Source organism: Rhipicephalus sanguineus, chromosome 3, assembly GCF_013339695.2.
Source record: "Rhipicephalus sanguineus isolate Rsan-2018 chromosome 3, BIME_Rsan_1.4, whole genome shotgun sequence".
Taxonomy (NCBI): Eukaryota; Metazoa; Arthropoda; class Arachnida; order Ixodida; family Ixodidae; genus Rhipicephalus; species Rhipicephalus sanguineus.
Window position 1 is genome coordinate 183714701 of NC_051178.1, and position 27660 is coordinate 183742360.

Below are 27660 nucleotides of genomic sequence, written 5' to 3' on the forward strand. Positions count from 1 at the left end.
CTTCACTCTACAACCACTCCGCACAACGCGGCTCTGCGAGAGTGTCGACAAATCGTTGAGTTTTTACAGGCATATCGTACAGGTGCGTATGGGCTGACCGATGTACGCAATCCTTCTGGCTGTTCAAAGAAGCTCGAGACAACCCCCTCTTCGTTAATCGCTTTCTGTCACTCTGCTACATTGTGCAATGACTTTAGTCGTCTTCCCTTCCGCAAGAGGAGATTGAAGGAATCAGTTCCCTGCAGAATACCTTGCATCTGTTAACCGTAAGTGCCCGTGACGATAGCACAACGACCACTATAGTGAGGATACAGTGGAGTGGACGCGCGGCCTGTATAACTCACAGAGCAACTACGAACCGTCGGTGACGGCGTCTTCACTATCGTGCCCGCTGAAAGACCAGGAAGCAGTTGTACGGTAAACACGCGCACGAGAGGCCAGACCGTTCGCTATCTGTACAATTTTACAGAGGGCAATCTTACGAGTGTAAACGAGCGATATCTTTACAAGAAGTTGTGCGGCTCGTGCACACTCCGAGGTGTTTTGCTACCTGTGCCTGAAATTTCTGAAGAAAACAGTCAGCGGAGAGGTGCTCACGACCTTGTGCAAGAGTTTGACGCGTGCTCCTCGATAGCTGAGGCCAAGAAGAGACAGTCCGAAATGGCCCTGCTTGTATGAATGCTGTGTTTCTGAACCCAATGTGCGCAAGCAACCTGGTCGCGGCGTCGAAGAATAAAGCTCCTTATTGGAAGAGCTCTGTTTTCGCGTGCGACGCGCGAGTTCGAGCTCACTTCGAACTGCAGGACGTACATTTACCTTACCTCTACCATTGAAAGAAAGGGGCAAGCGGCAACCATCTGATCGCCAGAGGCATGGACCGTGCGGATACGTCAAGCAATGCCGCATCCTTCAGCGGCCCGTCAATAGCGAGTTGCAGAGTGAGTACAACGTCTTCGTTCTCGTATCCCGATAAGGTTTCCCTTTTCTTGGGTTCGCCTTCTTTTTGTCAATGTTTTGTTAACTGCTTACAGTGAAAGCCGAATACGACGCGCCTTTAACAACAGAATGTAGTCTGCGGAGCTATTTTCTACTCGTCCAGGCTCGAAGCTTACATCTGTTACTTCATTTAACATAAGCATATCTATACATAAACCAGTAAGGAGTCAGAATACATGCGTTGTTTGCAATTCCACCTCAGGAATAAATTGATCGCAGAGTTCTGTGCAACAGCTTGCAATATCATTTGCATATACGGTATGCACGAGCTACCCACAGCTGTTGAAGTTTAATACATGATAAAAGAAGTTCGCACGCTTTCGAGAATCTTTCTGCCCCACGTCTGCGTTCACTTTCTATAAAATTGAGCGCTCGGCACTTTCCTATCAAGAATGATGTGTCACGCTGATTGCGATCACGGTGTTCGTGACCTGAAAGTACCTTAAGGCTTTAAAGCAAGGATGTGCACGCAGAATGGATGGCGACTATCGTTGTTGGACAAAACAAAAGACTCCCCAAAGGGTGTAAACTTAGGGTGTGGACAGCAGGTTCATTCCACATGTGGAGGCTCGGGATCGCCTCTTGCCCCTCTGAGAATTCGCAAACAAGACCGGCATAGCCAGATTGATTTGAAGTGTTTTCTTTTTTTTTTTCGACATTTTTCCTGACTTACGCCTCTGAACCATACTGTTTTGTAAGCAAACAACGTACTCATTATTCACCTTTCTTCTCTTTTCATCTGCTGCAGAGCGAGAAGGTGAAAATTGGAGAATACAGTACGGCCCACATAGAAGTTCGCACATTGTCTTTAGCAGCGAGGCTGCGCAAGTTCGCGAAAGAGCACCTGTTCCTGCTCTTAACGTTGGCCGGCGTCATTGCTGGCGTGGTGCTGGGACTGGGTCTGCGCCACGCGAGCCCCAGCGAATCCACCATTGTGCTGATCGGCATGCCTGGTGAAGTGTTCATGCGGAGCCTGCGCATGCTCGTGCTCCCCATGATGATTGCCAGCATCATCACAGGTAACTCTTCTCGTAGATACACCGAACATGCGACTTATGGTCAAACTTGCCTAATGGATTTCAATGAATCTCAGATATATTTTAACTGATGTTTGCCTCAAGACAATGTTTGGTATGTTTTATATGTGTACTGATGGAAAGATGACTTTTGAGGGCTCGTTTTTCTTTGTTAGACACATTATTAATGAGAACTAACAGACAATAATGCGAAGGAAAGTATAGGGGATGTTATTTGGCTGGGATGTTATACAGGGAATGTTATCACTGACTAACACACCTAGGTTTAAATGCACATATATACCCCATGAAGTGGACGGGAGGATGACCGCCGCCGTAGCTCAGTGGTAGAGCATCGGACGCGTTATTCGAAGGTCGCAGGTTCAGTCCCTGCCGGTGGCAAGTTATCTTTTCGTCCACTTTGCTTTCTTCGCATTTATACCCTAATTACCACAAGTAACATCCCCTATACTTTCCTTGGCATTATTGTCTGTTAATTCTCATTAATTATATGCGTACTGCAACTCCTGCGTCTTCTGTAAGCGTTACACCACATGTATCAGCAGCGCGTGTGTGCGTGGGAGAGAGTGTGTGTGTGTGTGTGTGTGTGTGTGTGTGTGCGTGCGTGCGTGTGCGTGTGCTTACCTGCACTGAAGGTTGGACTAGACTATATTACATGGCGAGCGTCTCGTAACATTGCGCACCACGAAGAATATTTCCCTCTGCGAAACGAGTTTGAGTACCTTGCAAAAAAAATTGTTTATGCCACCTTTGCTTCAATTAATGTGCATTCGTGGAAGCGCAAATACAACTACAACGTTTTTTCATCACGCAGCACCGAAGGAGCTTTTAGTTGTTGTTGTTGTTTTTTTTATACAGCGACTTCATTGCAGACATTTTCTTTAGCATATGTTTAGGGTGGCGTGACTACAATATATATAGCACAGAGCAGTGGTACTGCTCTGTGCTATATGTTGTATGGTTGTGTATCTTATATTGCAGTGGTTGAAGGAAGGAAATTTCAAGGGTTCGTGTCTTTCTTTGATTGATACAACCTTAATGATACAACCTTATTTATTTTATGCTCATACAACGAAAATCGAGACAGGTTGTCGGTATCGATATGTTAGCTTAGGTTGTTGTTCAGGAGCCCGATATAACGCGAGTTCCAGAAAAGAACGTATAGCGATCGAGAAAATTCAAGCCTACGTAATTACGTCGACAGCTATCTCGATAAAGGCTCATACAAGTATAGGCTGAGCATTCTTAAAATTCACTGAACTTAAAGCTACACACGTGCATTGTCATGCCATAAAATGGAATCAGGTGGTGTACTACATCGCCATGGTCGTCTGCTAGATCACTCGAGTGATAAAAACTAATTCTTTCTTTGAGTTGCTGCTTCTGTCTCTTTTTTTTTGTCTTTGCCGAGTTTTCGATTTTGTCAAGAAAGTGCATTCGCACTGTCCTTCCTCAAGAACTCTGGCCGTTATACCGTCTCCTCTTGCAGGCAGCGCCAATCTGAGCGGCAAGGCGAAGGGCAAGATGGCTCTGCTCACTTTTTCCATCTTCATCAGCACCAGCCTTGTGGGTTCCCTCATCGGACTGGTGTTTGTGACAACGGTTCATCCGGGCAATCCAGACCTCAAGTCGAGCATCGACGTCGTAGAAGAGATACGGGGTGAGCCCCAGATACTGGACACCTTCTTGGATCTCGTCCGGTGAGCATCCTGTCGAGCTATTGACGGCTTCCTCTATCTCGCTATCCCCGTCTTTTCGGTAGCACGAGCACAGAGTGACACTCTTGTGTCTCTCCCAAGCACTTCCGGCCAAGCCCTTACTTCCGGTTTTCCGAATATTAAAGAAAAAAGATTAAGACAGCGTCGCACTAGTGGTGTCAAGCCTGAAGGATGAGCGGTGCTTGAAGGCCTTCCTTTCTTTATCCCCATTTTCCTCTTCCCGTTTTAAATAAACTTTACTCATTCATTCATTTCTTTCTTTCTCTGTCTTTTTTTTCTATCTTTTTTTGTCTCTCTTTATTTCTTTTTCTTCCGTCCTCTCTCTATCTATTTCTTTGTCTTTCTTCCTATTCCTATTTTTCTTTCTCTTTATTCTCTTTCTTTCCAAGAAATATTTCCAAAAAATAATTACCAGGAAATGTAGACAGCTTGCACGTGACGTCATGGACCCAGCTTCATAACGTACTGGTACTCCAACATGGCGGCTTTGATGTCGTAAAGGCAGCATAATCACTAGAGGCCGCATTTTTAGGCACTAAAAAAGCTCGTTTTAGGCGCCAAAAATAGGCAGGCAAAATAATGTTTTAGGCTTCCAGAATCGTAAATATAGGCACAATAAATTTTCACATAAATTCAAATAATATCAAACGAAGACGTGCGTGACCTCTATCTATGACAGGAAAACAAATATGTTATTGCTTAAGATGGCACAAAGGCGCCAACATTTGAACATAGCGTGCGTTGTCCCGGGCGGTTCGCACTGCCGTGTTCTACAGAGTGAGTCATGTGTCCACTGTCGAATCAACACGCTCCTGAGTGTTTCCGGCTTGACTGAGAAGTGCAGAGCAGGAGCAGACAGCCAGATTGCTAAAAGACCAGAAGGGAGGAATTCCTCCTATTGGCCGTGTCGAATTGCGTAGAGCCAATTTCTCCCCTGGCAGTGAACCACTGCGTAGCCAGGCGGGAGGGGAGTTCAACCTTCCCCTTTCCCCCGAAACTTTTCAGTATTGCATGTATGTATAGACACGCACACATACAAACGCATGCACGAACATATATAATATATGGTTGTCCCCCCCCCCCCCCCACCACCACCCCCTGAAAAAGATTTCTGGCTACGCTACTGCAGTGAACACCTTAAAAAGTAAATTATAAACAAAACGAAAGCTGTGTGCAGATCACATTTTTTTCTTTTTTTTTTCTTTTTTTGCTCTTCACTCTCCTTTCCGCTGTCGGCTCTCCGCGGTTTCGCATTCGCCAACCGCTCGGGCCATGTCAGCGCGGCGGCGAACGCTCGCCGGCGTGTCCCGCTCCACTGCTGCCAGCGGTTGTTGGTTGGTTGACCTAGAGGACTAGAGTTGGTTGAACTAGAGGACGATAGGTTGAACCCCATAGTTCCCAACAGTCAACTTTACGCGGTAACATGAATAATGGTCTCAAACAGCACCCGGGAGCGAAACTTGAGGCTAAATAGCGTTCGTATAAGCGCCAATTTTGAAAATAAGCATTTATAGGCATTTGCAAGCATTTAGGCACGAACGCCAAAAATAGGCATTTATAGGCTCCGTGCAGACGTAACTCCGCTGCCCGAGCGAAGGCGTCCCTTGCGGCAAGAAGCGCAGATTTGGCGGGATGCTCTGACGCGCTCGCAATGGAGTGAAGTCGAGGAACTATGCCTTTTAGGATGACTATACTTTTCTTGCTTTTCGCGCTTGGCCATTGACCAGAGCGATCGTCCGTCCGCGTTATCGACGCCATCAGTCAGCCGCAGGTGGTGGACAATAAGAATAATATAGCATAAAACATCGCTCCGCGATTGCGCCCCTGCTCGCTCCAAGCTCCCGCTGTGACGGCGCGTGGTATTTTGGCGGGCAGTTCGTTTTGTGTCAGTTGCGCTGTTCGTAGGAATGCCGAACTCCAGGAATAATTGGTGCGTTGTTGGGTACAATAACACCTACAGGAATTATCCGGGCACGCGTTTTTAACGGCTTCCATTTAGAGAATATGAACGGAATCGGCGTGAACGGTGGATCGCACTCGTTCGACGACAAAAGTGAGTTTTGTGAATAGATGGGGTATTTTTTTTCTGGGGGGTGCATTTGCCCGTGATTGTTGATCTGCTGAGCAACACCTCTTCCAAGACGCCGTGAACGTGCCCCGCTTCGAAGAGGTCCCTGTTCTTCTTCAGGCTAGCTCCTCGGAAGAAACTGTCTATATCACGTAGCTCTCTGAATCCAAACGTAATAATAATTGGCACGCTAAGCAGTGCCATGGCAGCAAAACACCAGCCGCGACGACGAACTCGGCTGCACTGGTTAAGTCGGCGCAGCGAATGCAGTGCCATGGCCGTTCGATGGAAAGCGTTTTTTCATTCAGCGGTCGTGACAGTACAATTGCTGGTATTGCCAGTTTCAAGCTGCCGCTGAGTTCGCTGCCGCGTTAGCCCGAGGGTGATAAGCTGTGATTGTTTAGTGAGTGAGACGGCCCGCGTTACACGTGCGCAGTTTCGCTCAACGGGCTTGTCACCTCCGTTGTCTTCCCCCAGCTCATGCATTTAATGTTACCGCGTTCCCCTGAGGATGCACGAGGACTGGCCAAAAGAAGAACCCGCGCTAACGCTACGTTCTCGGACAGCTGCTAACAATTTGCCGTCTTTTGGAAACAAACGGGAAAGGAATCGCCTCAAGCGAAGCACCAAAACACGACGCAGTGGCTTGCCGCCGCCTGCATCGTCTGCTCCCTTATCCCACCAGATCTATTGCCGTGGCCGCTTTGGCGCTGGAGGCAGCGCGCGACTGTGGCGGCTCCTAACCTATGCACGGTGCCCATAGGCACTATAAAAACACTATAAAAGCCCTTCTTAACCTCTAATTCATGCTCATATATCAAAATGGCGCGATAGGAGCGCAAGGAACAAAATAGGCATTTGCCTAAAATCAGGTCTCTAATAATCACATTGCACTTCACCTGCTTCAATATGATAACGATGCGACCACATTATTATTGCCCTCTGTGCATCAATAACTAAATAACCTGGAAGTGATGCAATCATAAGCATTAACCTTGCGTCCTATCATGCAGCGCACCAACATGGCGGTTTCAGTGACGTCACTGCAAGCCACCTGTTTATGAGTGTGCAGGAGAAAATTACCCTCACAATATTGAGGTTCAGGTATAATTCGCTCGCTATGTCAACGCGTTCGCAAACAGAGGACTCGCAAAGACGTGGGCGATCAATGCAACAAATATTTTATGTCCAGAAAATACTCAAGTGCCGCCTTAAAACGCTAATCTGGTTACAATGACATGGCGATGACACAGAGGATTGGTTCATAATTTGCCATTACCTTTCGTACTTAATTATTAGAAATAATTAGAATTAGAGAAAGAAGAAGAGAAAATAAAGAGAGCCCGATAACGTTAGTTGTACGGCTCGTCACAGATGAAAATATGAAGGCGTAAAACTAATAACCGCCTTATGCCACTGTGAAAAAAAAAAGCATGCAGAAATTTTGCAACAATGCCACTACAGCTACTGAGTTGCCTGATTTGACAGTGAATCTAATAAATTAGGTCCAAAGTGGATCATGTGACGAAGCACAAAAGGCGAAGCGAACCGGCCGGATAGCTCGTGTCGTGACATCAACACGCTTCGAGTTTTGTTTCTGAAGAAATAAATTGGGTAACGACAGTCACTCTTTCCAGCGCCGTCGGTCTCAATCATTGGGATTACGACCACTAAGAGCATGACCAGTTTGGGCGAGGGCTAAATCCGTACACGTGTTACAACGTTATCACCGCCGTCTCCAGCCAAACGAGAGTCGTACACACCTTTTTGAATGGCGACAGCATGGAGAGCATAAAGAGAGCACGAGAATATGTGGGGCGTTATGTGTAAGAGCGTTTGCACCAAATACAGGACACTAAAAGCTCAAGTTAATCTCTAACGTCGGGCTCCTCCGTGAACCTTACCTGATTAATCTGTCCTCTTCACTTCTTCAATTGGGACACAAAGACTGACATTCGTGGTTTCTTTCAGTGGAATTTGCTCAGCACACAATGCTCGGAGGTCGGGAATAACGCACCAAATCGGAGTTAAGCGCAGCACAATATGCGTTCGGCGACGTGGATGGTGCAAAGAGTCGCTTTTCGTTGCCTCGATGTCACACGTTCCTACCGGGCTCGCACGCCGTATACGCACATGCAACCTTGGTCTTCACATTTAGCGTATAAAAGCGGATACGGCATAGTCCAACCGCGGGCTGAGCCAACGAGTCAAGGGCGCCGCTCCCGAAAACTGCCTCGCACTCACTTTCACTAGGATTTACCGCAGAACACGGTACCATAGCGACTACCGCACAGCCGGTCATAGCTGAGATAGCTGAGTCGCGTGGCTCACATGACAGCACAAGCCCTGTCTTATCAAGGCTGCGATCTAAAGAAGCGGTCGACAGAGACCCATACCCACAATACGTGGTTGATCAGTCAATGCATCTGAGTGACGGAGAGCAAGCTGCCTGCGTAGAACTAGAACTGCGTAGATTTGGTTCGTGGACCTGTGCCGCCGCTCGCACACTTCCCAGATGGCGGCGTGCGCGTTTTGTGCACGTTCTGTGCCATTATCGAGGTGTCTGGAGTGCACTTTACGGTCCTCCGCGTTATAATTTTTGACGGCACTTGTATTGCTCGGCTGTGTTGCTATCGATTTCATTCTGTTCGGTGCCGCTCGATGTTGTAGGGTTGTGGTTTTCTGAAAGTAGACAGACCCATTAGAATATGTCTTTGAGCAATGTACGGCAGTGAGAAATATGAGCGGGAACATACGAGGATGTGGCAAATGGCCTCGAACCCGACGTTGGGTGATTCGCTGCGGCGGCTCACGGAGACAAAGTTGAAAAGGCGTCGCAGCTCCGCTAAATGTGGGCACTCCTCAGGGGAGCTATGTTGCAGGCGTTCAGTGATAAAACAGAACGTCACTAGAGGACGAGGGGGAGCTGCACGGGATTATTCGAGGCTCGTCTGACGGTCATAAGTGGGAATAGCAACCGGAAACGGCAGTGCTGTCAATCATTTCGGCAAAGAACGGGCACATAACAGACGGGGGCACCGTTCCGTCCGATAGAACGGTTATGTAACGGTCTCCGGACAACTTGGATTGGATCGAAACGTAAGCGCTGGGGCCGGAGAATAGAATTCGCCTGCTTTGTGCCTGGCTTACTCCGATTCAGCACCGATAGTTTGCGAATATCGCAACCAGCCCTCCACCACCGAACGGCTCGTGAAATTGCGACACCACCTAGCGCCAACTCAAGACATTAAGACATATAAATTGTTGAAGTTATCGCGCTATTCAATTTCAAGCTTTCAAAAACAATGCCTGCCAATATTGATGTTCAGCTATTATAATTCTATCTTTCTTCATTCGTTGAAAACATTTCTGAGTTCCCTCAGCTCACCTATTCGCCGCGAGATCGGGCTACAGGTGGCAGCACCATCGCCGCGCTAGTGTGGATAGGCGGTTGTCGGCGCGTATGCAAACGCACACAACGGCACTTCGTTGTGAGCGATTTGACCCGATTTCCGGCAAACAAAATGCGTTGACTGCAGCTTTCTGGTAATGTGTGCGCTCTTCATTCCCGAATTAGTGCACGAAGTGCGCCGAACGTTACTATTACTTGTGAGAGAAGTGCATTCTGCCAACGAACGGGTTGCTCGCCTTCGGCAAAGTCGGCGTTTTCGCAATGGATGACGTTTTCTTGTTCATTTTGTACATGTTTAACTTGTATTCCACCTACTACTCACTGCTGTAGTGCGACTGAATTAAGTATTTACTTCTTGTTAATCTGCATACCCCCCAACAAAAAGAAAGTCCATATTCCTGCACGATGAGTTCAAATAGCACTATGTGCACTACGTGCTAAAATATTTATCTGCATTTCTTATTCAGTTCTCCATGAAATGTAGGACAGTTGATGGGTTTACTGAGGAAAGCCGGACAGCGCTTTAGCGCTACGGAGACTAACACGCACACGCTTGTTCTTATTCCAGTAACAGTACACAAAGGTAAATGTACAGCACAGAACTTTCTTCGATTAATTACTTGCACGACAGCAGTGGAACAACGGCCCGGTTATTTCACGGGACCAAAGTAGGTTTTTTAATGCGAATAATATCCGCCGCCTTCCGTCAATCTACTATAACAACGCAACACAAGCGCCCAAGATAATGTAAAGAAAAAAAAAGATGTGGCTTCGCGTGAAATTACTACGACATAAATGTAAAGTGTGCCGTTTGGATTAATTTTGACCATCAAGGCTCTTTAACGCGTATCTTAATCTAAGTACACGGGTGTCTTTGTATACATTTCGTCACAAGTTATAATTGCGCAAGGCAACTCAGTTTTGCGATTTCCGTCATTCCATTTTCTGTTCTGTTTAGGGGATAATTTACGTACCGAAGTGTCGGACGTGACTTGACAGAAATATTTCTCTGCCGTGGGACCAGGACCGTACACAACCAAAACTCGTCGCGTAACCTATAATCGACAGTCCTGAAGTTATACACCTAACCACAACGCGCAAGTGCATGAGAGCCCTTTTTCTTTTTACCACCGAGCCGCTAAAAGGCTATATTCACATGAGATTTAATACTTCTCATCTTTAGGATAACGCCAAGTGCACTTTGCAATGCGCTTGGACCACAGAGCGGCACCTACACTGATATGACTCTCGTGAACGGAGGGTACGACGACCACACACAGCACTCACGACAACTGCACTCAATATCTTATTACAGTACATATACAGCCGATCAAGGCCAAGTGCTTCTTTACATCGTGTTAGGCATACGTACGAGCGGTTAAAGTTGCACTAACGCAACGGAACAAACCGCCCTTTGAGGACCTGCATGGCGTATGCGCACATGCAAACACAACGTGGCTAGCAGACGATGCTTGGAGCAATCCACACTAGGCGCGGTTCAGCCAGAAGCCGCCATGCGGCGACTCCGCTCGAACTCGCGGCCAATTGGCGGTTTGCTCCCTCTCGGGACGTTTTGTTCCGTTCTGTCACAGAAGGCGCACAAAATAGCTCCGGAAGCTGTGCAAGAAGTTTGGTCAGCAAAATGTGCAAGTCCGCGCGTCTCGCGCTTGTATTTTGTATTCGTAAATGTGGCCTTCGCGATTGGCTCTGGCTGCGTGCTACCGGAACTAATCGCGGAAGCCACAATCCGAAAATGAAGAGACGCTAAGCGATCCAGAACCACCTATTGAGGGATGTATTAATAACGGGGTTTGTTTATTTCTAAGGCACGAAGCATCTTCATTTATTACTCAGTCTAAAAACGAAAAAAAAAAAAGATCCCATTACGGGGCTAAAATCATTCAACAATTTCTTGGTGCGAACGCACCTACTGCAAGAAGTCTTGCTTGCTTCCATGGCGTTGCACTTGCGTGCTATCCTGGACATTGTCAAATTCGGCCATGTTGTCAAATTCCGTCGTTGGTCAACTATGAATTGGCCTAGAGGACTCTGATTGGCCTAAAATTCCGCCATAGTGAAATTTGACAATATGGCGGAATTTGACAGTGTCCAGAATGGCACCCCTGATTTACGAATCGGAGTATATAGTGCTACTACAACACGGCAGGTTATTGCGTGTCACCGGCCGCTCGCGATGATACGGTGGGAAAATGAAGCAGAACACAGCAAAATACAGCTGTTCAATTATTCATCCACTCATTCTTTCGTATGTCTGGGTGTCGCAACACGAAATCAAGATACAGCAAAATGGGAGCAGAAAAAAATTCGGCAGATCCACGTACCATGGGAATCGGTGTTATTCAAAGCATGCGCGGGATGGTGACTGTGGCATAATTTTTCATGTTGAGCGAAACGTTACGGAATGACGCTAGAGAAATATCGAAGTGGTATAAACACACTCATACGCTGAAGAGTCGCATATGTTTATATAACCAGTTGTTTACAGTTGCGTAACAATGCCAACAGCAACATGGCCGTTACCAACACCAGACGCGGTAAGCTGATATGTAGTGCTTATATCTTCAATACTGGATAGCGCGAATCCGAACAGCACAAAGGAGAAACACAAATGCACAGGACAGGCGTTACTCGCAACTAAGCTTCAATCAGGATAGTTCCCCTGGATATACACACAGCCGAGTGGCACACGCAGGCGCTACGTTACAGTCACAGTTGCAGTTATTACAGTTGCGTTACAGTTGTTAGGCTTATACTTGTCCGTTATGACGTAGAACGCACGCACGTTTCACAAACCTGTGTGTATGTGTAGGAGGGATTCATGACAGTTCTTGAACAAGGTCGTCATCACCGTGATCACTGAGCACCAGCAGCTGGACCGGACTTGTTATTCGGATCCGTTCCTGATCGCAACTACGAGGGGTGTTAGTCTAGCGAAGTGCGAAGTATAGCACAGCTGGTGGAAATCCCGGATGCCTCTTATGATGAAATGATCTATGACGCCTCCTGTCCTGCACGTGGCAGCGAGGTCTTTTGATGCCCTGTCCACATTCAAGCCGTCTTTCACACAGTATAAAGACCAGGCGTGGTTGGGTCTTGATAAATCAATGTTGAAGTCACCGGTAATGATGAGAGGCCTGGTTCTCTCGGCAGATTTATTGTAGGAAGCATTGGCCTCGTTTTTTGTGTAATTGACGTGGTCCACGTTGCGGACCACGTGAACGAGTTTGAGCGTCTTCCAGGGGTGTTCTGTCTTCAGCTTCCTCATTTTCCTTGTGTCCGCCACGGTGGTGTAGCGGTTACAGTGCTCTGCTGCTGACCCGAAGGTCACGGGTTCGATCCCGGCCGTGGCGGTCGCATTCCGATGGATGCTAGATGCCCGTATACTGTGCGATCTCGGTGCACGTTAAAGAATACCAGATAGTCGAAATTCCGGAGCCCTTCTCTACGGCGTCTCTCATAATCATATCGTGGTTTTGGGACATAAAACCCCGACAATAATTATTATTATCACTTTCCTTGCGTGTCAATGTGTGTGTTCGCGTTTACTGTGCTGGTTGAGACATTGTATCACCTGTGGCGCATACCCGCATAGCATAAACTCTGATATGCGGGTATGTGCCACACGTGACTGAGAGAAAGGGTTTCATGACGTACGCGGCAGGTATTTTGCGTTATTCATGTCATGACCAGTAAAGCGTGTTCAACATACATTGATCCCTTTCTATGCCAATTTTGGTATATTAGAAGTTATGGAGACGACCAAGAGAGCAGCCAGACCTAGGCGGCTAGATAGATAGATAGATAGATACGTAGATAGAAACGCCCAAAGTGCCTGAGGTTCGCTAAGAAACGCTTCGCATTTAAAAAACATTACTGCTCTTTGCTGCGCCTGACCACAACAACAGGCGCCACAATTTGAAGCCATTATCTGTGCCATGCATTCCGCGTGTCGTAAAAGCAGACGCGTGATGGGAGTGACGACAGTGCGCGGAAAAACGTTGCCCTTTGCATCTACTTTTATTTTTAGCAGCGCCATCCGAGGGACGATCGAAATGGGGTTTGAGGCTATTCGCCACGCGCTCGCGTGTTCCCGCTCATACTGCTCACGATACATACATAAATATCTAGTTCTCACGCTGACACTCTGAAGCTAACACTCTGAATAAGGCTTTTCGTTCTCATTACCACCCTTATTTGCTCTTTGATTTTCTTTTCATAAATATATTATGACAGAGAAGGACCATTGTCATTTATCATTGCTTTTCGGTCCGAACGTAATGATTAATTACTGTCATTGCAAACGTTCTTTTTTCAGTAACGCATTTCCGGAAAACCTGGTAGAAGCCTGCGTTGAACAGGTGAGCGTTTGTAGTCTTCCTAATTGCCATTAACGCTGCATATACGTGCAGCCGCCACTTCATTAAACACTACAGTTATATACACGACTATTGTCATTCGAAGCGTCGCTGATATTTTGAATGTGAAGTAAGCGGTCTTCCAGTGCAGATGTTGTGGAGTTTCTTTTTTCGTTTCTCACAGCTAGGTTATTAAACTTTCTTGTAATACGCCTTTATTTCTGCCTTGAGATAGGCTTAAGCCTTGCCTTATTTATTATCGAAGATGTTGCCATCACTGATTGTATGTATCACGCTATCGCGCGTGCATCATGTAGAAATAGTCGTTGCAACTTTGGCGACGTCATCGTAAGAGCCCATTTTGCCATTGTCGCGATAATTACAAGAACGTTAGGCTATTTATTTAGCACTTGACAAAGTTGACAGAAGATCCCCTCTTACCACTAGTTGGGAATACTTTGTAGGTCCACTTTCCGCAAAAATAGCGCACGCAGTCATCTGTACGTATGAACATCAGAAGTTTCAAACAACTTATGCATTTGGCGTAGTAAGCAACGTTGACCTCATTATAATCGTTTTTTTTATTTATTTATTAACGTACATGGTGCAAACATTACAAGGATTCGCAACGTTAAACCGTCCTTTAGCAGGAATGGACCGAAACTTCAAAAAATTACTGGTAATTAACACTAATATCCGAATCATAGATTCTCGTGATATTGAAAAAAAATAACTATTTACGCAGTGTGAGAAATACACGTTGGAGTGAGTTGGGCAAATTTTACCGGTATAAATTCGAATCTAATTTGCTATTGTACGCATCTCTCTTCGTTGCTAGGGTTACACATCGTACGAGAGGAAAAATCTCTCCATCAGAGGAGAGCCACCGAAAGAGATCCTTAAAAGGAACTGGTCACGAAGAGCTGGCACCAACTCTTTGGGTGAGTGGCCGTGTGTCATTTAGAATTAACAACCCTATAACCATAGGCATGTGCGCGAGGGGGGCAGGGAGTGCGGCCGCCCCCCAGATCACCTACATAGGGAGGGCAAACATTGCCTCATACGTTTACCCAGTTATGGCCAGGCAGCTTTTTGACGACAATGGCGGCCGAAGGCTCCTGATGTTGCATTTAAAGAACTGTTTACTGCCCATCTTTACGTCGGGAAAGCCAGGGACCAAAAGCAGGCCATCGCGAGGACCACGACATCACTTCATTTTCTTTCTTTTAAAGACGATAGTCTTTCTTGGGGAACTTAAACGCAGAAATTTTGGTCTGTCTGTCTGTCACCCGATTCAGCCACCCGGCCAAAGCTGAATCACTTGCCGAACGTCCAGCCATCTTGAACTGGTGGCTAAGTTCATACTTGTGTACTTGTCGATCAAAAAGCAAACATTACGCATATCTGAGGCGCAACATCACAGCGAAGCACGCAGATACGCGGCCAGTTTTTTTTTTTTTTGACTCGACCAATCTAGGAGGGGGTGAGAGGGGGTCTGCGAGATGAAACTTTGCCCCTCGTAATTGGGAACCCTGCGCACGCCTGTGGCTATAACACCCTTTGATCCATCATCATCACCGCACGTCGCCATGTTTATTGTGGCAAAGATGCTAAGTTATTTTAACGTGGCCATAGGTTAAAGAATATTCGTACCTTCAACCTTTACTGTAAAAAAAAATAATATGACCTTACGTCTCATGATAGCTTCAAAGGGGATTTCAGCACCTCTCGCAACAGTTGCTCATGCGCCATTATTTGTTGAGAGCACGAGCGCACAAAAAAATATGCCTTTACAATTTACTAAAAATTGTCGCACTGTGCCAAAGAAGCCTATACTAAACGGAACAACAACAAACGTTTAACAAGAGGTCGTTTTACAATCCATTATATTCCTTTCTTATTACTGCTATGCTACTACTTACATGTGTAATTTTAAATTACCAGATGTTTGAATAATTACTTCTAATGTGTTGAGTTGCATTCTCTTGCAGTTTTTACCGTAGCTGCCAATCAATTGTTCTACATATTTATGCATGTAGTAACAGGACATTCCCCTAACTGTTTTTACTTTGGGACCTCCATCTTTATTATACTTACTTTGCAATTGTATAATGTCTTATCAATAAATGATGATTGATTAAAGGATGATTAATTTTTTAGAGAAATGACGACCATACATTCTAACTTTTTCTTTATTTTTGACGCCGTCTTTATTTCCTTTTCTTTCGTTACCCGCGCACATTTAGCTGCTGTTGTCACAGATATTGTAATCGCGTAGTTAGGTCTCCTGTCTAATACCTGCTGTCATTGTAAGCAGTTTGAACAATTCCTTTCACCGCACTCGTTTTTTTTTTCTGCTGCTTAAATGGTCATGGGATGTTCTTGTCAGTGCAACTAAAAAACCGTAACTGTGCCCAGCGTTTCCCATTTATTGCATGTTTTTCAGGCCTGATTGTCTTCTGCGTTGTGTTCGGTGGCGCTCTCGGCACACTCGGACAGCCCGTTGAAATACTCAAGCAATTCTTCGCAGCTCTGGACGCAGCCATCATGAAAATCGTCTACATAGTCATGTGGTATGTCAAGCGCCATTGTAGCTTTTGCTGCGTTCTTACCAAATAAAAAAAAACTGCAATGAGCTTCTACAGCTTTTGCCGTGAAAAAGAAGACGGCTAAGTGGGATTTCAGGCTCGGTCAATACAAACACCTATGTTTGAAACAAGCGATTACACCAAAATTTAAGCACAATCGCTCTATCATAGCGGGATTAAGTGTTAATGACCCGTTAGGCTATGTAAAAATGAACGATGTGCGAAGAGCGTTGGTTCACGAGCTGTCCATTGCATGCGCCTCTATGAGCACTGCTTTTTTTGAAACCACTGCGTTTTTGAATTCAAGAATATCTACGCAACGCGTTAACGAATATTGAAAGCAGGTAACGGCGCTTAACGTGTAAAACCATATAACAGAATTTGTCTAACGACATACACTTGAGGGAGAGTTTGCCGCTCTCCCTCAAGAGAAAGGTACATAACAGCTGCGTCTTACCGGTACTTACCTACGGGGCAGAAACGTGGAGACTTAAGAAAGGGGTTCAATTTAAATTGAGGGCGACGTAGCTTGCCATGGAAAGAAAAATTATAGCTGTAACCTTATGAAACAAGAAGATAGCAGAGAGGGTCAGGAAACAATTGGGCGTTAAGGACATCATAGTCGAAATCAAGAGATGGGCAGGGAATATAGCGCGAAGGCAAGGTAACCGCTGGTCATTAAGTGTTACAGACTTGATTCCAATAGAAGGCAAGCGCGTCGGGGTGAGGCAGGATGTTAGGTGGGCAGATGAGATTAAGGAATTTACGGGGGTAACGCGGCCGCAGCAAGCGCTGGACCAGGTTACTTGGCGAAACATAGGAGAGGCCTTTGCCCTGCAGTGGGCGTAGTCATGCTGACGACGATAACATACATTTCTCTTCCCCTCCTCTCTCTCTCTCTCCTGCAGGATGACTCCGGTCGGAGTGATGAGCCTGCTGTGCGCCCGCATACTGTCGGTGGCGAGCATCGTAACGCTCTTCCAGCAGATGGCGCTGCTCGTCGGCACCGTGCTGTCTGGCCTCGCCGTCGAGTTGTTCGTAGTCGAGTGCCTGCTCTACTTCGTCGTAACGCGAAAGAACCCGTTCAAATTTCTCGGGGAACTGGCGTACGTCGCAGTGTGCGCCTTCGTCACAGCCGCCAGGTACGTGCATGCACCGCGCGCCGCTGTTGCCAGTTGAAAATGGTAAAACGGCCGTGGGTGCAAGCGAAGGACAAGCACAGAATAACTTCGACGAAGCAGGAAAAGCACATTACCTGTAGGGCCGACTGATTGACTGAAAGAAATAGCTTTGTTGAGCTCTACTTTTGAAGACTTGCGGCTCAGGTGTGGTTACGTCCCTAGCCCTGGACGCCCGCGGCCTTTGGCGTCCGATGGGCTCTGTCGCCCAGACGTAGTTGGTCGTCAGCATTCCAGCCGGACAGCGCAGCTTCCCGCTGCTCCGGTGTACGGTTTGGTATGGTAGGAGGTGCCTTGTTTTGTTGGCAGTCTCGTGAGGGTGTGTGTGTGTGTGTGTGTGTGTGTGTGTGTGTGTGTGTGGTGTGTGTGTGTGTGTGTGTGTGTGTGTGTGTGTGTGTGCTCTCTATCCCTCTCTCACTTCCTTCACTCTTCTAACTTTCAAACTACCCCATCCCTTTCTCCTGTGTAGGGCAGCATACCGCTCATTCCAAACTGGCTAACATCCCTGCTGTTACGAATGGGTTCGGGGAGCAGGTTTACTGCGTGGTGTCAGAGACGCTCGTGAGGGCCGCAAGGAAGAGGACGCAGTTGGCACGGCACACAAACATATATTCTGACATAAACATACACAAACAAAACAAATACAAAGCACAGCAAGATACTCAACACGCGAAGCGTCTTTAGAAAAGAGTTCGAGAAACGCCGCGCTCACGCTACGGGCCTTGACTTGGCGTCGTGGCTGCGTTGCGGATCTTGTACGAGAGGAGCCAGGCGGGATGTCGCAGGTTCCTCTGCGTCCGCTGGGCGCCGGGGCCGAAGACGTGTCGTTGCGAGGTCCCTCGGGCGTTGACGCTCGACCGGGTCCCTCCGACAGGTGTTGGCCTCCCGAAGGCTGACGTCCGACCAGGCCAACGCGTCTTCTCTGCTCGAGCTTCTGGCTCCGTCTGATCGGTCGACGTGGCCTGTTCCTTTTCTTCTTTTTTTTTTCTCGCGCCACGCGGGCACGTGCATGGAGGAATCTTCAAGATGGGTGAACGACGCTTATTCTAATGCGCGTGCTTGCGCGTTTGCGACGCCGCTTCGTCGTCTTCTTAGCGGCGTCAGGGCACTTCATCACACAAGCCCCCATTTGAAGAAGTGTTCGAGGGGAACACTTCAACGTGGACACGATCCCAGTCACACTGTCTTGACAGCACACACTTTGACATCGCTTGACTCATACACGCGAAAGATATACAATGGATGAAGACGAAGATAGGTCATACTTATATTACAGCCTGTTCCCACACTAATATACAAACAGGTGGCAGTAAGCACGGTATTGACTAAATGTAGTCACTCCTCGCTTTGCAGCCACCATGGAAATACTTTTACTATACAATATCACAAAACATATGTGATATACCTCCAAAGGTTTAGTGGTCACATAATAAGCAATAACTCCTCTCACAGGGGTGCAAACAGAAGTGAGTGACATCTATGTTCTAGACAAAAAGAGGATATTGGTAACATACAGAAACATCACGAGGAAGGTAACTTTTCTTAGCATACATAACGTCATCGGTAGACTGCCCAAAAAACAGCACACTTTTCTTATATCTCAAAAATTTGCGGTGAGCACTGTCGCACCAAGTAGGCTGACTCTGAAGCGCTAGCGCCCCGCCACGGTGGTCTAGTGGTTATGGCGCTCGACTGCTGACCCGAAGGTCGCGGGATCGAATCCCGGCCGCGGCGGCTGCATTTTCGATGGAGGCGAAAATGTCTGAGGCCCGTGTACTTAGATTTAGGTGCACGTTAAAGAACCCCAGGTGGTCAAAATTTCCGGAGCCCTCCACTACGGCGTCTCTCATAATCATATCGTGGTTTTGGGACGTTAAACCCCAGATATTATTATTATTATCTGAAGCGCTAGCGCGTGGAAGTAGTGTTCATGCTTGTGCACATGCGCATGGTGAGCATACGCATTCCAATCGCGTTGTGCAAACCGTGGCACCTTACTGCGTCTCTGGTGTTGGAAGTAATGTTTCTTTCTCTTATCATTTTCTCCGCAGTCAGCCTGTCGTGCTGTTTGTTGCAAACACGCTGATTTAATTTTCGATGTTCTCAAGCAGACTTTAGGATAGTTTGCCTGCCGACACTCGATTTTAGAGGCGATTGGTTTACGCCTGCGTTTCCGCACATTCTCTGTTTGTTTGGCTCTATCAAAGACGTAAGGCCGAGCCGTTTTCTTTCTGAATCTGAAACTTCCCGTTGTGTCTTGGGCTGCTTTCCTTGCGTTCGGAACACGATTCTTACACTGTAGCTTCAGCTCCGCAAATAAAGTGTCGGATACTAGAATACTACATCTACAGCCAATCTGGGAACATCTGGTGTCATGCACTTCATTGAAAACGCAGCCATCCTTTTGGCACACAGTTTCCTCTGCTTCTTCATGGTGCCATTCGCTGACCCTACTCGGAGCGATCTCACCTACCTTACTTGAGGTAGAGTGTGTCTCATTCGATCCCGCAAGATCATTCTTACTGCTATCCAAATTACTTGGTAGCACGTGTACTATCTCAAATTCATGCAGACTCTCAACTCCTTGTTCGCAACTACTTGTTGTTGGCATAACCACGCCATCCGGTGCGTTAGAGGACCTGGCGTCTGCTTTGCTTCTCGTTTTAAAACAGTAATGATCACCGTTATATGATGTGATATCTTCTTCATATGCATTTTCAATGTCACTCACATGGGACATTTTATGACTTATACTGGTGGGGAACACTGTTCGGTCGTATTTCAGTTCAGCTACTTCATTTCGAGTAGGAATGTTGCCAAAAGGCTGTTCGTGCTCACTAATGAGCATCTCGGGACATATGAAGTCCTTGTATTTTCCCTTATTCTGGGATTGAACGCCGGCGTGTACTAATTGAGCGTGCTCCTCATGATCATCGCACTGCACACCGCGCCCGAATACTAGACGCCCGCTTTTAGCCGCGGAACTCCTGTCTAGCATCAAACTGCTAGCGTGTACGTCTTCCGTACGCACTTCTTGTTGAAAAGTGGGGATCTCTCCCTCTAACATACGCATTTCAGTGGAACAAGCCTCGCGTTCCAGCTTGAGGCTACGTAGAGCAGTTTCCACCTCTTCGCTTTGAGCAATAAGCGCCTTGCATTGAAATTCATGTGCTTGTGCTCTCTCTACACGTCTTCTTTCTGCTTGTGTTTCTGCCCATGCCTTAAGCTGCGCGCCTTGTAATCCAAGCTTCTCGCCTGCGTCTATCAGCTCTAATATGTCCATCTTCCGTGCAGCTCTCCACTAAAATCTCTGACTGCCTTGCTCCGACCTTCTTAGTATATCTTGGAGAAAGTCTCCGTCGCGGACGCCATTGTTACGATATGGGTTCGGGGAGCAGGTTTACTGCGTGGTGTCAGAGACGCTCGTGAGGGCCGCAAGGAAGAGGACGCAGTTGGCACGGCACACAAACATATATTCTGACATAAACATACACAAACAAAACAAATACAAAGCACAGCAAGATACTCAACACGCGAAGCGTCTTTAGAAAAGAGTTCGAGAAACGCCGCGCTCACGCTACGGGCCTTGACTTGGCGTCGTGGCTGCGTTGCGGGTCTTGTACGAGAGGAGCCAGGCGGGATGTCGCAGGTTCCTCTGCGTCCGCTGGGCGCCGGGGCCGAAGACGTGTCGTTGCGAGGTCCCTCGGGCGTTGACGCTCGACCGGGTCCCTCCGACAGGTGTTGGCCTCCCGAAGGCTGACGTCCGACCAGGCCAACGCGTCTTCTCTGCTCGAGCTTCTGGCTCCGTCTGATCGGTCGACGTGGCCTGTTCCTTTTCTTCTTTTTTTTTCTCGCGCCACGCGGGCACGTGCATGGAGGAATCTTCAAGATGGGTGAACGACGCTTATTCTAATGCGCGTGCTTGCGCGTTTGCGACGCCGCTTCGTCGTCTTCTTAGCGGCGTCAGGGCACTTCATCACACCTGCCTTTCCTCTCTCCCCTGTCTTCCTCCCTTCCTCGATGAAGTATGGTGGAGTATGGCTTTAGCTCTGCACCACAGACATGTGGGTCTGTACGCTGTGGGCGTATGTTGTAATACGCATTCAGGTTTGTGCATAAGTATGGTGGCTAGAGCATGCATAAGTCGGTCTGCGTTTTGCGCCAGGATACCGACTACAGCTTAATGAGTTTTTGTACGTCTGTGGCTGAGGGGGGAGGGTCGTCCTTTTACATCCCTTGTAGTAATCAAGTATAACCTAGGCAGTAGTGAGGGAGCGTGCTATACCTCCAAATGACACGTGCGATGCACTCTCTACCAAATGACCAGTGGCGGTAATCCTCTTCCTCCACTGCATGTGGTATTTCTGCATGTACGCTATGTATACGTCTAGCCCTGAGCACTTAAGCCAGCGTTACCCATGACTGTGGCAACCGAGAGGAAGCATCCTTTCAATTTCGTGTCGCATTTCTTACGTACAACTGCTACTAGAGGCAGACTTTATGCGACATCTTATTCTATTTTCCTTTTCATCCTTTCGTTCTTTTTTTATCGTCTCCTTTCCATTCCTTCTATCACCTTCTATTCCTCTTACTCCTTTTTCTAGGCACAGGGTAGCCATTTGGATAAGAACCGCCTAACCTCCCTGCCTTTCAGTCTATTTCGTCCTTGCTTTCAACTTCAAGCGTCACGAACATATGTCATTTTCAAGAGCAGACTACTGGCAAATAACCCACTTGCTTGGCTCCCATCGGGGGCAAGTTGTCTTTTCTCTCTTTCAAGTTTCCTTTGGATATCGGACCAGAGTCCTAAACTACCTTGATACCAATGGAACAGAACACAGTGTTCATAAAGATACATCTTTGTGACTAATTTTCATCAAAAAGGACTCGTCGCTAGTGTTTATGCTCTATGTTCTCAGTGTATCCTAGAGATTGAGCCGGATCTTAAGCGACTTGCGCGAAATCCCTCAATGCACGCGTTTTATACGAGCTCTTTCCTCGCCACCAAAGCGGACCTGGTAATTCCTCCGGATCCCACGTGACTCTACTCTTCAGAGAGCATTATGTCAGCGCTTATATTGCTGGTCATGCATTGCTTTAGCATCCAGGATTGATGCCCAGGGGCAGTTCTCCTGTTACTGAGACATCTGATTTTATTGTATAAAGTTGGAAAACTCTCACAGTCTAGAAACGCGTGAATTATAATAATGTATTGAAAGTTTCTCGCCAGAAAATAGGCCATCTCTCAATGCATTACGTCTCCAAACACTTTACAAACGCACCCGCTGTTTTCTCATTTCAATCACTGTAACGTAAAAAAAGAACAATGCCTCAGCACATGTATCGCAATCTTTACTTTCGCCGTGGAATTCTGGGAAGCATTTGCGTCGCCTCACTTTTTTTTTTACTTGTAACATCCTGCATTGACAAGAATTTGTTTCCTGGACACGTTCACATTTAGGGCAAAGTCGTTAAGTATCCCACGTTGCGAAATGTAATCAAGTTTGCGAAGATTTTTCCGTGGACGTGAGGTGGGCAGTTTTTCCTTCTTTCTTTTTTTTTCTTGTCTTCTAAAGTTCTTCTGAAAAAGCAGCTTCGTTCAGTTCTGCTGGGAGACCTATCTAATATACTAACGATTATAATCGCTCGAAAATATTCCGAGCGTGGTCTGATGATATCGTGACAGAACACACTATTCACCGTGTATATATTAACGGGAAATAGGAGTAATAATAGTGTCAGGCTATTTCCAAAGTGTGAGATTTTAGTCTGCGCTGTATGAAAGTAGTCACAGTTCTTTTAAAGCAGAGCTGTTATGCTCTAGGTTGGCCGTGTGTCGTTGATAGAACAGTATCATCATTATGAACCGGCACGCGCTCTCTTCTTCATTGTCGTCTTCTGCTTCGCTCCCAGAACACGTGCGCCCATTTCGCCGGCGTGGGATGCAATAACTCTGATGGGCGAGGGAACAAGTACAGAGAGAGTTGGCGAGAGCATGTATAGCTGTGTATAGTATAGGGGTGGGAAAGAGAGAGGTGAGAGAGTAAAAGCCTAGCCAAGCCTAGCCAAGCCAGGACCAGCTAGGTGCCCATCAGCTCTGCTGTGACCCAGCCTTGCGCGACTTAGTGCAAGCTGCACTAATTTTTTTTTCTAAACATACAGTATGTCTCACCGATATGCCTAAACCGAATTACTTCTCCACAGAGCTTCATGTTCGTTGATATGCTCACATCCATCACGCATGCGCAGTGCTCCGGTCATGCCGCTGTCACTGAAATGCCTGGAAGAGAACTGTGGAATCGACAGACGCGTCACACGGTTCGTGGTGCCCATCGGCGTCACCGTGAACATGAACGGCACGGCGGTGTTCATTACGGTCAGCAGCATCTTCATCGCCCAGCTCAACGGCATTGTCCTTACGTCGGGAGATTACTTCGCGATCGTGTAAGTGTGTGCAGCAGTATCCTGTCTTCCTGTAAGCGCGAAATCATGTACCATAAATCTCTTATCTTAAGCCTTTTGTGAGGCACAACGTCAAAAAGGCAAGAAAATCTACTGAAAGGTCTAACGTCATGCCTCTGTACAGCTATACTCTACACAGGAGGGAAGTTCAAAAGCCGTGCTTAATCTAGAGCAGCGTGAGGAAAAGCCATCAAGCAATGCACTTGGCTGAGGAAATGACTTCCAATATGGAGCATGCGCAGTATCTTCGAACAAGTTCCCTTTCACGCAGCGTGAGTGCTCGAACCACTCGTATAAGCGCGTGTAAACCGGTACAACTATGTGCGCGATCACAATGAAGCGCACGTGATGACTATCAGCAGGGCGTAGCCAGGGGGGAGTATGGGGTGCAAAGCCCCCCAAAAGTTTCAATTTTGCATCTGCATATATAAACGCACACATACAAACGCACGCACGAACATACGTAAAGTATAGTTGAACCTTTCATATCTTAAAGCAAAAAGGCGCACTACGGGAACAAGGACATAAGAAGGGAGGAACCGACGACACAAAGCACACACTCGCAACTGCAGGTTTATTGAAAGAGCACACATAAATACGTTACAAAAAAGGGCACGTGGTGCCCCCCCCCCCCCCCACGCAGTTTGAATTTTCTTTAGTCCGGTTTTCTTCGAACTTCCTTTTTGTATAGACGCATGTGCCTTCATGATCTGTTAAGGGGATATCCATCTCGTTTTGTTTCGTTTTGGTGAGGTAAATTGCACCACGCGCCCTTTTTTGTAACGTATTTATGTGTGCTCTTTCAATAAACCTTCAGTTGCGAGTGTGCGCTTTGTGTCGTCGGTTCCTCCCTTCTTATGTCCTTGTTCCCGTAGTGCGCCTTTTTGCTTTAAGATATGAACCGTTACCAACTAGCCCAAATGGCTGTTTTGCTATAGTTGAACCCCCCCCCCCCCCTTCCGAAAAAAATTTTCTGGCTACGTCACTATCAGTGCGATAAGATTGACAATACCAGCCTCCACTGTGTAAGATGATGGTAGGTGTCTCCCAACACTTGGCTTCGATACAAGGAAACTATGCTGTACTTCCTTCGCGAGGCGCAATAAACTACTTTAGCTCAATTGAGAAAATATTTCGGTCCTAGAAATTTTTTTCCGAACAGAGGAAATGCACGAACTTATACATCTAACACTATGGCACTCAGGCACTTAGAGCGCCTTTTAATTACTTGTAAAAGACAAATAGATAACTTTACTTTCATTCTTGCGCAGAATTTCTGCTACAGCTGTCAGCGTGGCCTCAACGTCCGTGCCAAGCTCGGCGCTGTTTCTTATGGTGATGACGCTGTCGGTCATTGGTGCGCCGGTCAGTGACGTCAGCCTCCTCTTCACCGTCGAGTGGTTGCTGTAAGTACTTACGCTATCGCACGCAAACGTTTCTCTCCCGATTTGCGGTGAAGTTTGGGAGTGCGCTATTAAGAATTTGTGATAAAGCACATGTCTTCTGACCAATTTGCCCGCGGGAAGGAATGTTAGTCACTTGCATCCTTTCAGGAGAGCGCGGTTCTCTTCCGACCCTAATATCTCTAAAACGAAAAAAGTTGCCTCGCGTATTCTAATAGAAACTATGAAATGCGAACTTTAGTTTTAACACAGCGGTAATTAACAACAGAAATGACAAACTTTGCTCGAATTGCCGAAAAGAGTTCATGCGTAGCTGGAAACCACGAAGGCGGCCCCATTTTGTGATTACAACATCGAATACGCCTGAATACTTCCGCGGCGACACGATGGAAAGGCTTAAAATCGGTACTAAGCTTTCTTAAAGGGGTACTGACACGAATATTTTCAGTTGTCGCTTTTTGTTGCGTCAAATGAAAGATCAAGCCCTCAAGAGCCTAGAAAAGGTCGTGCTAAGCGCGAGTGCGCCCTGAAAAAGTAATTACAGTATGTTTTTTAAAGCTAGTTTCGGTTCCTACTGTACCCTGACGTCACAACACGGTATTGCTCGCACAATATATAGTGACCAACAATATAATGACCGTCACCAACAGAGCCACGGCCGCTCCGCACCGTGGCTCTGTTGGTGGCGCACAAGCGGCCATTTTGGAAGTTTTGATGATGCACAAGCGGCCATCTTGGAAGTTTTGGTATCTAACGTCATCACAACTACACGGACTGGTGCGTGAAGTCACCAGAATTTGTACTGTAGCCTGACGTCAAGCTAGTGTCGATGTCAGTGGGTGCGCCATGGAAAAATTGACTTTAATATCGAATTAAGATATCTTATCAGCATTTGCTGAGCTTCACACTTGCACAGAGCCATCCCTGCATACAGGAGATTTGTATGGCAGAGTAAACTCGCCTTCGAAAGGTGTCAGTACCCCTTTAATCGCAAGCTCACATCCACTAAGAACAGTATGAACGCATAAAGGACGCACAGGAACTAATCCCATGCTCACCTTTTGCACCCATCTTTACCCAAACGCAGTGATCGCGCACGGACGACAAACAACTGCCTAGGCGACTGCTTCACCTGCGCCTTAGTGGACCACATCTGTTTCCGGAAAAAGACGTCGGAGCTCAGTGAGGTGGTCATCGTGCACGACGAAGCGAGCGAGAAGCTGCAGGACTCGGCCTTGTGAAGACCGACGTCGCAACAACACCGTGACCGTGTCGACCCGTCCGAGTTGCGTTTTCTCTACCAGTGATAGTCGTCACAGTTATAACGATAGACTGACGCATTCTTTTGCCACGTGAGCACTTCCTTGAACTGGTCTTTCGCACATCGTTCGAACGTTATGTGAACCACTGTTCCTACCTCTTAGTGTACGCGCTTCAGTTTTCGGAAGCATATAGCACCGGATACACATGTGCCAATACAGCATAAAGCCCCTTTAACTTCATACAGCAGCGCTCGCAGCAACGTCTTGTGTTCGTTCAACCACAAAGCAACAAAGACAATTTTGTTATTTCCTGCTGTTCCTGTTGAATAAAAGTCTAATGGTTCCTTATCTATTTGCCTAAGAGGACTTGAAGGCGAAATTTAACTTCTTTTTCTTCTCAGTTGGTAGTATTGCCCCCCCCCCCCACTCTGAATGCTTTCAGCACCCAGCGTGGTCTTGCAGTGCACTGCCTCCGGGATCGGAGGCCTTGGAAGCTTTCAGCACCCAACGTGGTTTTGCAGTGCCTCCGGGATCGGCCCATCTTTGACCAAGCTAACTATGCCATGTGATGACGTTTTATGTGACGTCATAGTTACTTCATTATGACGTCAGAAATGTTATCGATTTGTGACGTCATAGAATGCCATCATCACATGATTTTTTTTTTTTTTTGCATTGCTCGCGTTGATGCCGACTGCAACAGCCACTTTTCGCGTTTGAGGAGGCATCAAAGGCATTTTAAAAAAAGAGCAACCATTTGCGTTCTTGTGTGGCTCTAGTACAGCTAACAGCAAATATACTGTTACATCTACAATATTCATTGCCAGAACAAATAGCCGTCATCGAATGGCACTGTGTTTGTTTCGTGTTGGCAGGACATGTTTTCTGCAAGTGCCCGCCAGCCTTTGAACACCATTAAGATATCTGTATCGCGCAGTAGTTTGGGCTTCGTGAATGTGCAGTTTATTTTTATACAGTGCAATATGCAGTAGCAGACAAAGGCGCATTTTACACGTTGAAGACGATTTATTGTCGGTAATGAATGACGAATTGCATGGGGTCTCGTAGTGCTTCCAAATGAACAAACGCGACTTGTTTCACGACTGATATTTACAAGTTGCTTATGCACACCGCTTCAGTTTTGGTTGATGTGGTGCAGT

General features: G+C 46.9%; 1 protein-coding gene across 1 annotated transcript; it reads left to right on the top strand.

The window, feature by feature from the left end:
• LOC119387811 (putative sodium-dependent excitatory amino acid transporter glt-6) lies at positions 1 to 27607 on the top strand. Its single transcript, XM_037655329.2, has 10 exons — positions 1 to 938; positions 1745 to 2015; positions 3523 to 3733; positions 13568 to 13610; positions 14446 to 14548; positions 16054 to 16180; positions 17104 to 17337; positions 23623 to 23817; positions 25107 to 25241; positions 26326 to 27607. Exons 1-10 carry the CDS (start codon positions 873 to 875, stop codon positions 26477 to 26479), a joined length of 1539 nt encoding a protein of 512 aa, XP_037511257.1. The 5' UTR covers positions 1 to 872; the 3' UTR covers positions 26480 to 27607.
• Positions 27608 to 27660: the final 53 nt, after the last annotated feature.